The 14,321-nt window shown below is 35.2% G+C and overlaps 1 protein-coding gene across 1 annotated transcript in view; it reads left to right on the top strand.

Moving 5' to 3' along the window:
• The window catches only part of NFASC (neurofascin), a 93,186-nt gene that overhangs the window by 47,965 nt on the left and 30,900 nt on the right, over positions 1-14,321 (top strand). The window contains exons 23-24 of the mRNA XM_029284475.1: positions 61-234; positions 5,067-5,081. Of these exons, the coding sequence (XP_029140308.1) occupies positions 61-234; positions 5,067-5,081 (189 nt within the window). The remainder of the gene's footprint in view (positions 1-60; positions 235-5,066; positions 5,082-14,321) is intronic.

Below are 14,321 nucleotides of genomic sequence, written 5' to 3'. Positions count from 1 at the left end.
GTAGCTTAGCATGTTTCTCAAAACAAGACTGAAGCATACACAGCCTGCCTCTCTCTTCAGTTAACGGATCCAAAACTGGCAGAACAATGGTAGAGGTCTTCTCTCCTAATGAGACAAAGTTTTTACTTCAGAGGACGGATCCTATCTCACGCTACAGGTTCAATCTGCGTGGCAGGACACAGATTGGAGATGGTGAGCCTGCCACAGGGGAATCTCCAATTCCACTGAATGAAGGTAAGTAATATATATGCAGAGGCAGCTCTTCGGTGTGAGGGATGTGGAGCTGGAGGTGTGAGCGGTGTTGAAAACTTTTTGAAATATATAGGTGACAACTGATAGATTGATATGTCAGGTTTGGCCCTGGTATGTTGTGGGCACGAATCCTGTACAACCATTTGTTTAGTTTCTGAAAATTACTGAATAAATGCTTAAGAGAACAAATTATGAAGTTCTCAAGAGACTTAACTGGATATTTTAAATAATGCAACCAACATAAGGAGTAGGAGATGAGGATTGTGCTGCTTAGACAAGAGGGAGTAGGTGCAACAATGCAGAGAACAGGCCTAACTCCACACAGTATTCATGATTTGAAATGACTAAATATAACTTTGACTACTATCTATAATAGTTACGGCCATGGCCGAGATGCTAAGAGACAGGAAATGCAAGTGCTTGATGTTCCCTTTCTTTTGCATTTGAGTCTCTTATCAAATAAGGTACATGTTGGTTATGGAATTCACAATAGAGTTAATAATATTCCATAGTTCCTGTCTGCCCATGTAGTGTTGTTATTGCTCTGATTTCAAAAGATTGAGTGTACAATTGAAGATTTCAAGTGATTGCCTGCTACTGTTCCTTGGTGAAATGATTGGACATAAATCATTTTTTCCTGCTACAATAAAATAGGCTTTTTGTAAAGTAGGTTTAAAAGACCTTGAGTTTCCAAAGAGTAACTCAACAAATTCTAAAGGCCCTCTATCTAAACCTTCTGAGTTTTATACTATGTCCAGCTTTTAACTCTTTCCCAATGCAGGGCCAGTACAATAACATTTGAATAATAACCCTTGTTTTTCATTATTGTGTTTAAATGAAGTTAATATAGTTCTTAGCCAATTTTTAAATAGAAACAGAGGCCAATATGTTGACATGTTGATTATGTTTTATTGATATTAAATTGTGCATTTATACATAAGGATGGTGGATTGTTTTAATACTTCAAATAAATGAGTTACAAAAGAAAGCAGTTCAAATAATAAAATAATCATTTGAGGTTCTTAAAAATGGACAATTGTGGTCCTACAATACTTGTTTAAAAGGTTGTTCTGAGTTGTATTCCTTATTTTAGACAATATCACTCATTTTCTGACTTCAGTTTTTTTAATTTATGATGATGCTGTCGAATATTAACACATTTCAGAATAGACCAACATTCCGGAATACATTTTTTGGTATTATGTTTATTATTTTACTAGAGGTCTTCATTTATTTATGATAATTTGTTGTCCCTTCACTACTTCTCCCAATTCTATGAAAGTATTCTTTCTTTGGGTTTGCTTGATAGGCTTATCATTTTTCTTTTGACATAACCATTATCATTTAGATTTTAGATAATATTCTATGTTGCTATTTTTCAAATGGATATTCATTTTATAATTGTTATCTAACCAATCCCTAGTATTCTGCCTCTTATACTTTGGTTTGGGTATGATTAGCAGTGGTCCAGGGCTTTGATTGGTAAAATTTACAAAGTCGTATGTGGAAAATCCACTTTGTAAGCTAAAAGTGTAAGTTGCTCTTAACAACTGACAGCTTTTGGGAAGGGGGAGAGAATATCTGAGACTATGTGCATGGTAGTAAGGGAACATCTGCAAAAAACATCTAGCCAGAATTTTCAATCTTTTGGGGAGGGGGTGTTTAAGAATTGTTTTGTTGTTTTTCAGTAAATTAGTTGTGTTAAATATATATTGTATATATATGTAAATATATATGTATTATTAAGTATTCTAAAAATAAAAAGGTGGTTCCTGGGTAAACTCATGTTAGCAAGTACAAAAATGTAAGACCACCAGGAAGTTTTTAAAAACTATAAAAAGTTTTAATAAAATTTTAAAATACCAAGCTTTCGCCGGCAGCTGCCAGCATCATCAGGGTAACCTCCAGTCGATGGGAAGGCTATTTAAGGGAATGGTGCTCTTTGCACCCGGCTCCTGGACCTCGTCACAGGTCCTAGCCAATCCACCTGCGTTTGAGTTCTAAGATCCATATTGCTAGCTGTTACGTTTTTACTTTCCTTACCCTTTCCTTACATATGTATGCATATGTAAATATACATGTGTACATATGTAAATATGTATTTGTATGTATTAATATACATATAAAGTGCTATTAATCTTATTTTGGGGTAAAACAGCACCAAATATTCCAACAATTTCTAATAGTGTGAGATAGTGGGAGTTGTAATCCCCATGGCATGTGGAAGGGCTAGTGATTATATACCTCTGCAGTTATGGAAAAGGCTTCTTTATATGCCCCAGGAATTGCCAAGAATGGGGATATTCCATCTCCAATTTCCCCTGGAAATCTGGCCTTTAGGGAACAAGTCAATTGGTAAAAAGTTGCCCCCAGAATCATGAATGGTTGAATGCCCAAAACAGAAGGACATTATTTCTCCTCTTTTAGAGCAGATGAATTCTCTATCAAGGAAACTGCTTTCCCACATGAGATACATTTTAAGCAATAAGCAAATTATTCAAATTACCAAAAGATGATTTAATTAGTTATGGGGAATATACTTTGCTCAAGCTATTGTATATCATTGCAGGAAAGAAGATATACGGTAATTTGAATACTTCCACTTGAAATTAGAAATATTCATTTTTTAAAAAAAAGCAAATAATAGTACAGTAATGATATCAGGTTACTCAGTGTCAGAGTGTATCTATAAATTCAGCAGTTTAAATGATGTTCATTGCTACAAAGAAATGTACAGTACAGATACATGCAATCCCCTCGGTAAGAGACAAACTAGGAATGCATTATTGCCCTTTCCCATCACCCTTGTAGTCAACAAATGACCCTCAGGAGGGAAAAGTCACAACTTCTAGATTCATGGTAGAATAAATACTCTTTGTGAAAAAATTGTCCAACTAAGTGAAAGTTCAACAGCCCTCAGGAAAGTGAAAACAAAACAAAGCTTGCTCTTAATATTCTTCACGTTTCCAGGAAGATCTGTGCTGTGCTTTATATAATTAGTTGTTGCTTTTTATTTTCCCAATTGTAAAATGTGGGAAAAATCATTCCATTGAATAGAGATTTGAAACATGAATTGCTTTGCATTTGTCATTGAGCAGGCAACCACTCAATATGTTTATATATATACTGTATTTGCCAGACAATGAATGGAAATTACTTTGCAAACTGGATTTTGTGTTGATCTCTGCAGTCATTTGATACACTAAACTTAGATTTTTCTTAAAAATTAAAGATGCATAGATGATAAAAACCCAAAAAATTCATTATTGATTCTAATCTATTTTCATAAAAGCTTTAATCCTGAATCTGTTAGATGTTGATAGATATTGTATTTGTAACTCTGTCAGTAATCTGAATATGTCTGTGAGCCATAACATACAACCATTGCAACTGTCTATTGTTTAATTATTTCTGGAGTCTGAAATAGTTTTAAGATTGTAGGTATAACAGCTGTAGTTAAATATAACAAGCCACAGTCTATCAGTATGAAAAAGAACAAGCAATTTTCTCTGCCTCGTTTACTCTGCACCTTCCTTTGGCCTTCATATATATATAAAAGTGAAATTTTCCAGGAAATCATTGTACCAGTTGTGATTTATGTTGATTATACTTTAAAACCTAATCTGAATTCAAACCCAGTATGATGCCAGTTGAGGATCCTATTTTGATACAACATTTTGACTGTAATTATTTGTTTGCTACATGTGGTCAAAATCAGAAGTGGTTTGCCAAAAATCAGAAGCATAGGCAGATGTATGCCATTCACATTGGATTTGTTAGCTTTCTTCATTCCTTCCGGCAATTTCTGATGTAGTGTAAATAAACAACATGCTGTCCTGGAACTCATCTGCAGTGATGATTAGCCGTAGCTGCTAAGGGCTGTAGCTCCAGTGTACATGCTGATGCTAAAGAAAGAACATTGTGCATTTATTCACATTGCTTTGTGAGTATTGCAGACACCTAGCAAAAAGCCATACTATATTATCCGTTGAATGCATTGTCAGTATGCACAGAACTGTGTAATGCTACAACTGGGATTCAATAAATGTTGCAATTACTTTATGGACTGAGAGCCTTAATAGGCTTTCAAAGGAATCTTACAAGTGAGTTTTTTTTTCAGGCTGTCTAAATAAAAGCGGATTCCTCAGATTATTAATGATCTACATAGACCATGGCTAGTATATGGCTAAGCATTTGGTGTTGTCTGAAATGAAACAAGCTTGCCCTTTTCTTTTTTACTGCAAATTTAAGAAATTTAAGGATGGATGGATGGATGGATGGATGGATGGATGGATGGATGGATGGATGGATGGATGGATGGATGGATGATAAAAGAACCACAGCTTTCATTTTGCATAGATGTTATTTGAGCCAGGAGAGTAGAATGAAATAACACTGACTTATGGTTATTTGCATGCCATAATGTCTCATCTATCATAAACCTAGAAATGGTAACGAACTTACAATAAATTGCACTTGAGTAGAATTTCTCCTAACCCTCAAGGAAAATAAATTAAAGCAAACAGTATATAGTTTGTTGAATTAAATCCATAAACAGGATGGAACGTTAATCCCCAGACAAAAAAGATAAAGGAATTGAATCTACTGTGCCACACCTTCTTGTACTAGTCTGAATGGTCATTATAATATTCTTGATTGAAGATGATGGGTTAAAATGTTTTCTTTTTCTTATAACGTCAGGCTGCCATGTTTGTAGATTGTATGTATGTGGCAGTTTTATATATTTCTGTGTTCTTTCTTTCTTTTCTCTCTTCATGTTTCCCTTCCTTGTATTTGATGCTACACTTCTGAAGTTCTTCCAACCTCAGGTATTGTATCTGCTGGCAGTGTAAAAAGGCATGGGGGCGTGTGACTCAGGCTTGGCTCTTGGAATCGCCACGCATGCACTGTGTTAACCTTTTCAATGGTATGAGGGGTGAAATCAGAAAAGCACTGTCAAGATGATTTAGCCAGTAGCTCTCTTTCTGGGACCATTGAAAGGGTTGACCATTACATTTCAGTTGCTGCTGAGCATGTGTGCATGATAGGCTTTGGCTGATGCATTTTACTGATCTATTTGATTTTTGTTGCTGTTGCTGCTTAACATAGTAATGCAGAGAAGTCACATCTGGTTCAGCATTATGGGAAGAATGGAAGAAAAATGGATGGATGACTGGTAAATGAAACGTCCTGAGTCCTCAGTATGCTCTCAGTCTTCAGAGCACTATAAAGGAGGGATATATCACATAAGGCCTCTAGGTCACTTTGAGCCAATCTTCAGAAAACAAGGAGTTTTCTATGTGAGAGTTGATCCACAGCTTGGAGGAACACTTCAAAAAGTGGGTAGGGCCAAGACAAAAATAACATTTAATTTAATTTAAACTGATGTTTAATTAAAATACAACATTTTAATTAGTTTAAATGATTTGTGACTGCTGCCCATTTGTTTAATAGCTTTCCCTTTTGTTACATAAAAATTGCAACTTTAAATATGCCAAGGACTTTGTGGAGCTGCATGGAGTTCTGGAAATGTACTTGTACCCCTGTATTCTAGACATGTTACAAACTTGGGGACACTTTTCTGAAAAGAAAAGATGGCTTCCTGGCATATTTCAAAGTTTTCTTCATTGTGGCTCTGGCAAGCAGTATTATGAAAGTTTCTCTTTCATAAACATGGGTTCTTCTGATTATAAAACATAGTGAAAATCTGTGATTTTCTAAGTCCTCGTTTCTGAAAAAGCATCAATTTTCCAAGGTCATCAGAGAGAAATTGATGCTTTTCTTAGTAGGGCACTCATATATTTGATTTCTTTTCAGGGAATGAGAGATTTTTATCTGTTCTGTCCTTATTTAAAACTAGGAACTTCATAGAGATCTGTTCACAGAGTAATATTAAAGTTAGGGTTAGGGTTAATCATTCCTTAAATTTAAAGTTAAGAGAGGAAAACATGTAAGAGTATCTGCAAAATGCATTGCCCACACAAAATATTTACTGATACACCCTTCCCTCAGCTTCCTTTTCATATGTTTTGAACTCTGCTTCCAATTGGCTGAGGACTCTCTTTTGGGTCAGTTACAGTACAAAATATTGGAAAAAATGAAAATTGGTTTTGAAGTTCTTGTTTTTTCTTCCATTCAGTTGAAAGTCCAATTCTTGAGGGGTTGCTTAGACAAGTCCCTGCAGTTTTCTTGGCAAGGTTTTTCAGAAGTGGATTGCCTTTGCGTTTTTCCTAGGGCTGAGATACTCATTGATCTCTGGGTATTGAGGCTGATGCCTTAAATACTATATCAGACTGGTTTTCAAGTTAAATATAACTTGGGCAAAAACAAAAGTGTAAAAGTTAATTTCCTTTTGAACTTTAAAATAATGCTTCATTCAAACAGAAAATAATTAACTATATTTTTCTATAGTTTCAATTGTATTTGCAGAAATTGTCCAGCTTCTTATATAAGCTTTTTTGCCTATTTTTTTGTTGGAACAATTGGTTTAATTGCTATTAGTTTGCCTATCTAACTTTGTTAAATTCAAGAGTCTCCTCTTCCTTGATTTTTTCCCCCTCTCTCAAACACAAGGGTAACAGATTGATCTGTCTTGGGCATAAAATATTGAAAAATGTATTGTTTCCATTGAATGTTTATCATGAGTCTGCTTTTATTGGTTGGACTTGGAAAGATTGGCCCTAAATCTATTAAAAATAACCAGCTCACATTCATATTATTTTGTTGTATGCTGATAAGCAGCACAACATTCAATCATTTTCTTGACTTTAGTATTTATTTAAACATTTTTTTAATTTTTCCTATTCATTTCATCCTATTTACTCTTGTGGACCTGATGAAGTTCAGAACATCTATAAAATCCTGGGAAAGTAGTCTAGCCACAAAATTGCTGAAATGCCTCCTTACTCTAACATATAAATTCAGGCAACATTTTGCCATCTAAGATACTTTTTTCCAACCTGATATCCAAATGTGCTGGGCTACAATCTCCCAAATTCTATGCCAGCACGGCCAACTTGGATATGGAAGGAAATTCTATTTCTATACTCTGATGTTGTTCGTCCATCGATTTCGATGAAGACCTTGACATCTTATGGATTATGGGCCATCAGCTGTGTGTCCATAGATGGCTGATGAGACCGATGTTAGCACGGAATGTTCTGCCACATACTGAACAGAGAAATGTGGACACTGTTGCTTCAGCATTTGCAGCTCTGGCTTTACGGAGTGCTCGCTTCTCTTGTGCCAAGATTGTCCTTCTGTGTTCATATGTCTGGCAACCCTGGTAAACCAGGGTACGCCATGTCGGTCGATCATGAGCCAAAAATTCCCAAGAGATGGTGTCGATATCCAGAGACTTGAGATATGCTTTCAGCGTGTCTTTGTATCGCTTCTTTTGTCCCCCGTGCGATCGCTTTCCTTGAGACAGCTCACCATAGAAGAGCTGTTTAGGGATGCGATGGTCTGGCATCCTTACAACATGGCCTGCCCTTCATACAAAACAACATGTTATGGAAATCTATCCTTAGTTCAGGTCTGCAACAGGAAAAGAGTTAGTTTGCATCTGCTGAGTCAGTCATAGAGTTTTGGAATTTATTGTTTCATTGCCTGCTTTCTTCTTATCTTTCTACAGAGAGTAGATGCTCTCCTTTTGAGTCTGTGTTGTCTGGCAGGTATTTTTCCTGGGAGAAGATTATGTTTAATAGCAGTGCTTCTAATTCATATCACTTATGCTGGATAATTATCTTATGACTGAACAACCCCACTATCTCTTGAATTCAACCCTTCGCTGTTTCTGACTAATTTACTGTTTCCCTTAGTTAGGTTTGCTTTCTCCCAACTAGAGTTTTATTTATGCAACCAAGTTACTTTGGCTCTTTTTGGGTAGCTTGTTTTGTCCCCAAGGAAAACTCCCAGGAGTCAAGCTCCTGTCAGTGTTTTTCTCATACATATCCCAAACTCTTTTTCCAAGCTTGCTACTAACTGTCTTAAACTCTCTTAAAGTATGCTTTAAGGGATGTTTCCCAAGACTCAGTAAAACTCAAGGTCAACTTGTAGCTATGAACCAAAAACTATACTTTGATATTTGCCTGGAACCAAAGTTAAGAACAAACAAATCCACTTAATTACTTGCATTGAAAATAACTATGCAAATTCACAACCAGATTTACACCCATGAATAATAACTTTATGCATTGTAACTATTGAACTCAATGGACTGTAATCTCGGTGCCCTGAAGCTCGCTCAGCATCTCCTTCACATTTCTTCAGATCACAATAAATCCCACTTCTGGCAACTTGAACTCCCTTGGATTGCATTGCTAATTCCTCCAAATCCAGTCAGCTCCTTGGCATTACCAGTCCCAGTCTGCCTCTTTCCTAATTGGGTTATCCTTGCTTTCTTAGTTTCAGTACTCTCTCTAGCTGACCTATTGGATAATTCCCTTTACAGGCTAAGCTTGTCTACCAATTCACATCAGAAGAATGCATAGCAGTGAAATGCAGCTTAGTGCATTGTACCTTTAGCGTTTCCTCACAAGTAATCTCACTGTCACTCTTTTTTCTAACTAGAAAACTTATTAACTACACTGCTGTTTTTCTTACCTCTAGGTCTTCACAACTGCACTTTTCTCATCTCTTCTTGTTCTAAGTTTTGGGTTTTCTTCTCACTTCTTCGAGTAGCCTCCTTCAGAAAATGCTCCCTGATGTCCCTCTCTTTTATCTCATCATCCTCTCTCCTTTTCCTCCTATTTACCTTCACACTCCTCTTGGTACTAATTTCAAACTCTGAGCACCCAGATTTCTAGTATTTAAGTTATTTTCTTGCTTCCTGTCGTGAGCACCATTTTACACCAGCTTTATTCATTTCTCCAGTTTCTTTGCAACCCCTTGGGTAACATTAAAAATGTTGAACTTAAAAAAAAAATCATGTTTACTTATCCTTTATTTCCCGACTCTTCAGTTTCTTCATGGTTTTTATTGCTTTTATGAAATGCTTTATTCCCTTCTCCCGCCTCTTGGTAGAAAGAGAGCCATTATTTCTTTATTCTTTTTGTCAGAAGAAAAGGAGTAAGCTGAATTATGTATTTTTTTAAAAGAATACTTTGCAGGCAAATTAGTTTAAATGTGCTTATTTTTGCATTCAAGGGAGACCTTACACTCTGCAGAAAATAACACTTTGATTTAGATTGTATAAAAGAGTAGAGAATAGGAGGGTCAGATCTAATAATGTTAAGTAAAAACTGCAAAGTATTAAGAATTCAAGGTTTGACAGTTCTGGGACATAGAATTGATAGAACAAAATAAATGTTCTTTTAAAATGCTGTTTTTAAAAATGCTGTAAAATATATCCTTCAGGCCAACATATTTTACATAGAATAAGGCTGTATATTTAGATGTATTAAAATTACAGTGATATATGAACCACTTTGTAAATACTGATGTGACCTAAAGCAGTGCTTTTCAGTTCAATCTCTTCTAGATGTGCTGCATTATGACCCAGAATTGCCAGTCATTTCATATCTAGGATACCAGACTGGAAAGACTAGTCAAAATAAACAAGTTTGCCTATTTTCAGCATTTGTGGCTTGGAGAGAAAAATGTATATCTGAAACACTATATTCAGATTTTTTTTGTTTTTATGGGTAGATATCTGGCAGCTCCCAGTTTAGGCCTCAATAAGCTTTTCTCCCCTGTCAAGAATTGATTTCCCTTTTGGGTGATCTACTGGAGGCCATTTAATGGGTATTGAAACAAACAGTAGGTATGATCACAGCTAAAAAGTGATCACTTGCAGTTTTGAAATGGGGCTGAAGACTGCATAAAGCCCAGTAGCCTAGGCTGTATGCTTTTTTTCTACAGGGTTAGTGCATGAGCAGACAACATATACTTTTGTCACTAATAAAGAATGCTTATTCCATAATGTGCCATGTGTGAAACCCAGAATTAAAGCTTATAGCAACAAGTGCAGGTTTATTGTTTTGCACTTATACCGTTCCTAGAAAGGAAGAAATTGCCTGCCAGATATATAGATCTCAATTGCTAATGCTCTGATACATAGTAGAGTCACTCCATAATACTTGTCATTCCTGCCTCTTTCACAAAAAAAGAAAAGGAAGATGGAACTGTTTGTGAGATAGTGCTGTAAGGTGTTATTCTATACTGAGGAAAAGTCAACTTCTAGCAATCTTTAAAGAATACATTCTTCTCCAAAATGTAGTATCCGCTGAATCTGTGAAGTAGAATTGCAAAGTACATACATTATATTGCTGCATAAATTCCAGTCTGCATTATATCAGCCTTTTTAAAAGACTGATATAATTCACATTGAAACAGAGAGAGTTATTCACTCCATACGCAGAAATGGGAGCTAAATCAAATGTATTAAGAGTAAAATTGACAGAGAAAAAAATTAAGACGCTAGTTCTTTACCAGGACTATATTTCAGTCCTCACATTTATGATTCATTCAGTTTGGCACTATTATCTCTCTTGCTGAATTATTTCATGTATATATCTTTTTGTAGTCATTTGATTTAGAGCAAATTAGTGGTCTATTTCCTTTTCAATTTCCTCTCATTGCTAAATGGGAAAAAAACTGTTATGGAAATAGGTTTAGCTCCCCATCAGAGTTCATAAAATATTAAATGAGCCATTCAAAAGTATGTTCTGTATACATGCTCTGGGAAAGTCATTATTGTGATCTAACAGTCCATTAGAATTTTCTTTGAATAATTAAATAATTGTATGAGTGTGTGAGGTTCCATGTTCATTTAGTTCATGGCATTGCTGGACTTTTAGAAGTATATGATTATATTTTAGAAGATGAAGAGTTGAATGAGCTTTTACATTTTTCTAGCTATTATATTGGTTAAACAAAAGAATCTGTATAAACAAATGAAAAATATATATTAGCTGTTTTTCTGAACTATTGAGGTTTTCTGAAGTTCAGTCAAAGCAAAAGCAAACCAAATTATTTCTTATTTCATTATAAACACAACCTGGTTTAAAATGTATTATATTATTTATTTATTATATTATTTTTCATCCTCCAAAATGGTCATAAGGACATTTCCAATGTAATTGTTAGAATAATTTGAACACTTTGAAATATCTTGTTACAGGGAATCTTTTAAAAACAGAGTGTAGCTAATATAGAAACTATAGAAAAAATAATTTAAAAAAAGAATTGGCAATCTCCCCAGGGCTAAACAAATTCTGCAAATTAATAAAGATTATAGGTAGATGATGATCTTACATTGTGTTTTATAACTATCTCATTACAGTATCTGTTATCTCATTTTCACATTCATAAATTTTCTCCTTTAGCATTTCAAAATATAACATGCCTCCTTCTTCCAATTATCAATGCCAGTTTTGTGGTATTTTTGCTTCTACACCATTGAATTTTTCCTACCCTAAAGTCCTGTTGAGCTTCCTTAATTTTCCTTTCTACTTATCTACCTTCTTGCACCCCACTCAAATGCAAACACCTAAAAATTATGTTGTAGAGGTACGGTATTTTTCTCTTGCACTTATAACAAATGAACAAGACTGATCCATCTATTGTTCTTATTAGTTTTCTTTCTATTTATCACTACCTTCCCTGTTCTTTATATATTCATGAAATAGGCCCATTGTGCTATGTTCCTTTAAGATACGTTGAGCACCAATATTCTGTGCTCTTTGCAGCTAGAGAAAGCAAATGGCACTTGCAAATAGAGGTTCGAATAACAGGACTTAAATGGAAACTTTTACTCTGGGGAAAAGTCAAGAGTCCCTTGGTTTCATTTACTCTTAGCTAATGAACTAGAAACAGCACATCTGTTATGTGTGGCAGCCTGTTTGAGCTGAACTCTTATACCACAGCCATTAAACACACTCCTGTAGTGTGTCTGAAAGCAATAAATCCAGCTCTTTTGGGGCTGCAAGTTGCATGTGGAGCTTGTCTCTAGTGTTAAAACTATTTGGTTCTCAACTATAAATCTGAACTTCTTCCTACTATTAGACTTTGATGAAAGGTACATTGTCTAAAATTATAGAGAGAACAGAATAGGGGAACAAAAGACTACCAGGGTTGATGTAGCCCATGGGGTCTCACAACTCTTCTCTCCCTTTCTTTAAAGCTTTGCTGCCACATGTGATTTTTAAAGGTTTATTATGACCCAAGGAGGCTTATGAGTCATATGATTTTGCTTTTAAAACCACCCACTGTAGGTCAGCACTGCTCAAATGTTACTGAGTGTCCATTACTCTTTGCAGTATGTCTGTCTCTCATATTCAATTGTTTTCTGTATCTAATCAGAGAATCCCTTTATCTGTAAGCCTGGAGCGCATGCTCATTAAGGGGATAAATTTCAAATAAGAAAACATGGCCCTCCTTCTTTCTTTTGTGTTTAACAGCTGAGTTCCTTCTGTCATGTATTTATTCAGATGCAAACAATGGAATATTTTTAAATCAGTTTTAGCTCTAGAAAAAAAATTAAGCCTAAACTCATAGGGTTATGATCCCCTTCTCTTATTTTCATGCTCGTCCATCTGGACCTTTAGCTTATTCTTTAACTTCCTTTTCCCCACAGTAGGGGATTTGCTACTTCTGCTGATCTAATCTTTTATCACAAGGCCTAACATTCTCCATTCTGCCAAATCTGCAATGTGGTTTATATAATTTTCTTTAAGTAACGTAAAAGTTGTCATGTTTTGCAAAGTTGTTTGGTGATGTTGTCCATGAAGCTTCATCAACATTCTAAATGTGTCCAACAGATATTGAAAGTTGGCAATCCCTATATCAGTGCTTTGGGAACAAATTGTTTCCAATTTAATTTAAGTTAAACTTTAAGTTAAATCATAATGATTAATACCAATTTATTATTTGAAGGCATAATTCCATGATAGCATTCTTATTTTGTTGAGTAATCTATTCTATGTTGTGAGGGCAGTCTTTGCTAAGGGTTCATATATGGTGATCTTACTAATTTATATATTTCATCTTTATGTGTGTCAGTCTCATAATGTGGCCTCTAGCTGGCCAAGATGTACAGGTTGATATTAACCTTTCTCAGTTCCCATAATACTGTATTACAGTAACATGTTTTAAGTTAATTATAGTGATTAAAGTTCAAGATTCAGGAAGATAGGAATATCTTATGGAATATACCAAATAAAAGTTGGACTTGTTTGTCCCAAGTATGTGTTAAATTACTTCTGAGCTCTGGTTTTAGAGTTCTTGCTCATATGGATGGAGAGAACCATATTATTTTCTAATAAGAATTGTAGGTGGCTCTTTCATTACAAAAAGCAAAATACATCTAAAAATATAGGTTATTGCCTTGTGAAATTTTGGCAGAAACCAATTAGCTTTAAAGCAGTCCAGTTCCTTGCACATACACATCTGTCAAACAGGAATCTGAAATGCTTCTACTTGTTTTTCACTCAGGCTGTATACAGCATGTGGTTTAGGATTCTTCAGATTGCAATCTTAGGACACGCAATGCAATTTCCCTGGATTTTTCTCATGTTGTTTGAGGTTCTTACATTTTCTATCCATCTGCTTCCTTTAGCCCGGCTTTATTTAACTGGAACTGTTAGAAATAGATGAGAATTCTTTTGTTCAATTATTGTGTAAAAGTTTTATATATTAAACCTGATTTATATACATTATTTTATTTATACTTATCTCTATATATTTTCATTAATGGTTCTGTGATGTTGTTCATTTACCTTATAAATAGCTTCCCTGTAATAAATGAAACAAAAATGAATGACACAAATGTAGGAAAAGGGTTACTGTTTACTGAAAGAATTGTAATAATAATAATAATGATAAAGTTGGAAGGGACCTTGGAAGTCATCTAGTCCAACCCCCTGCTCAAGCAGGAAACCCTATACCATTTCGGACAAATGGCTGTCCAGTTTCTTCTTAAAAACTTCCAGTGTTGGTGCATTCACCGCTTCTGGAGGCAGGTTGTTCCACTGGTTAATTGTTCTAACTGTCAGGAAGTTTCTCCTTAGTTCTAGGTTGCTTCTCTCTTTGGTTAGCTTCCACCCGTTGCTCCTTGTCCTGCCTTCAGG

This window comes from Protobothrops mucrosquamatus, unplaced genomic scaffold (genome assembly GCF_001527695.2).
Source record: "Protobothrops mucrosquamatus isolate PMUCROS unplaced genomic scaffold, P.Mucros_1.0 scaffold638, whole genome shotgun sequence".
In the NCBI taxonomy this organism is placed as follows: Eukaryota; Metazoa; Chordata; class Lepidosauria; order Squamata; family Viperidae; genus Protobothrops; species Protobothrops mucrosquamatus.
The sequence above is the reverse complement of the archived record's forward strand: the minus strand, read 5'-3'. Positions and strand labels throughout refer to the sequence as shown.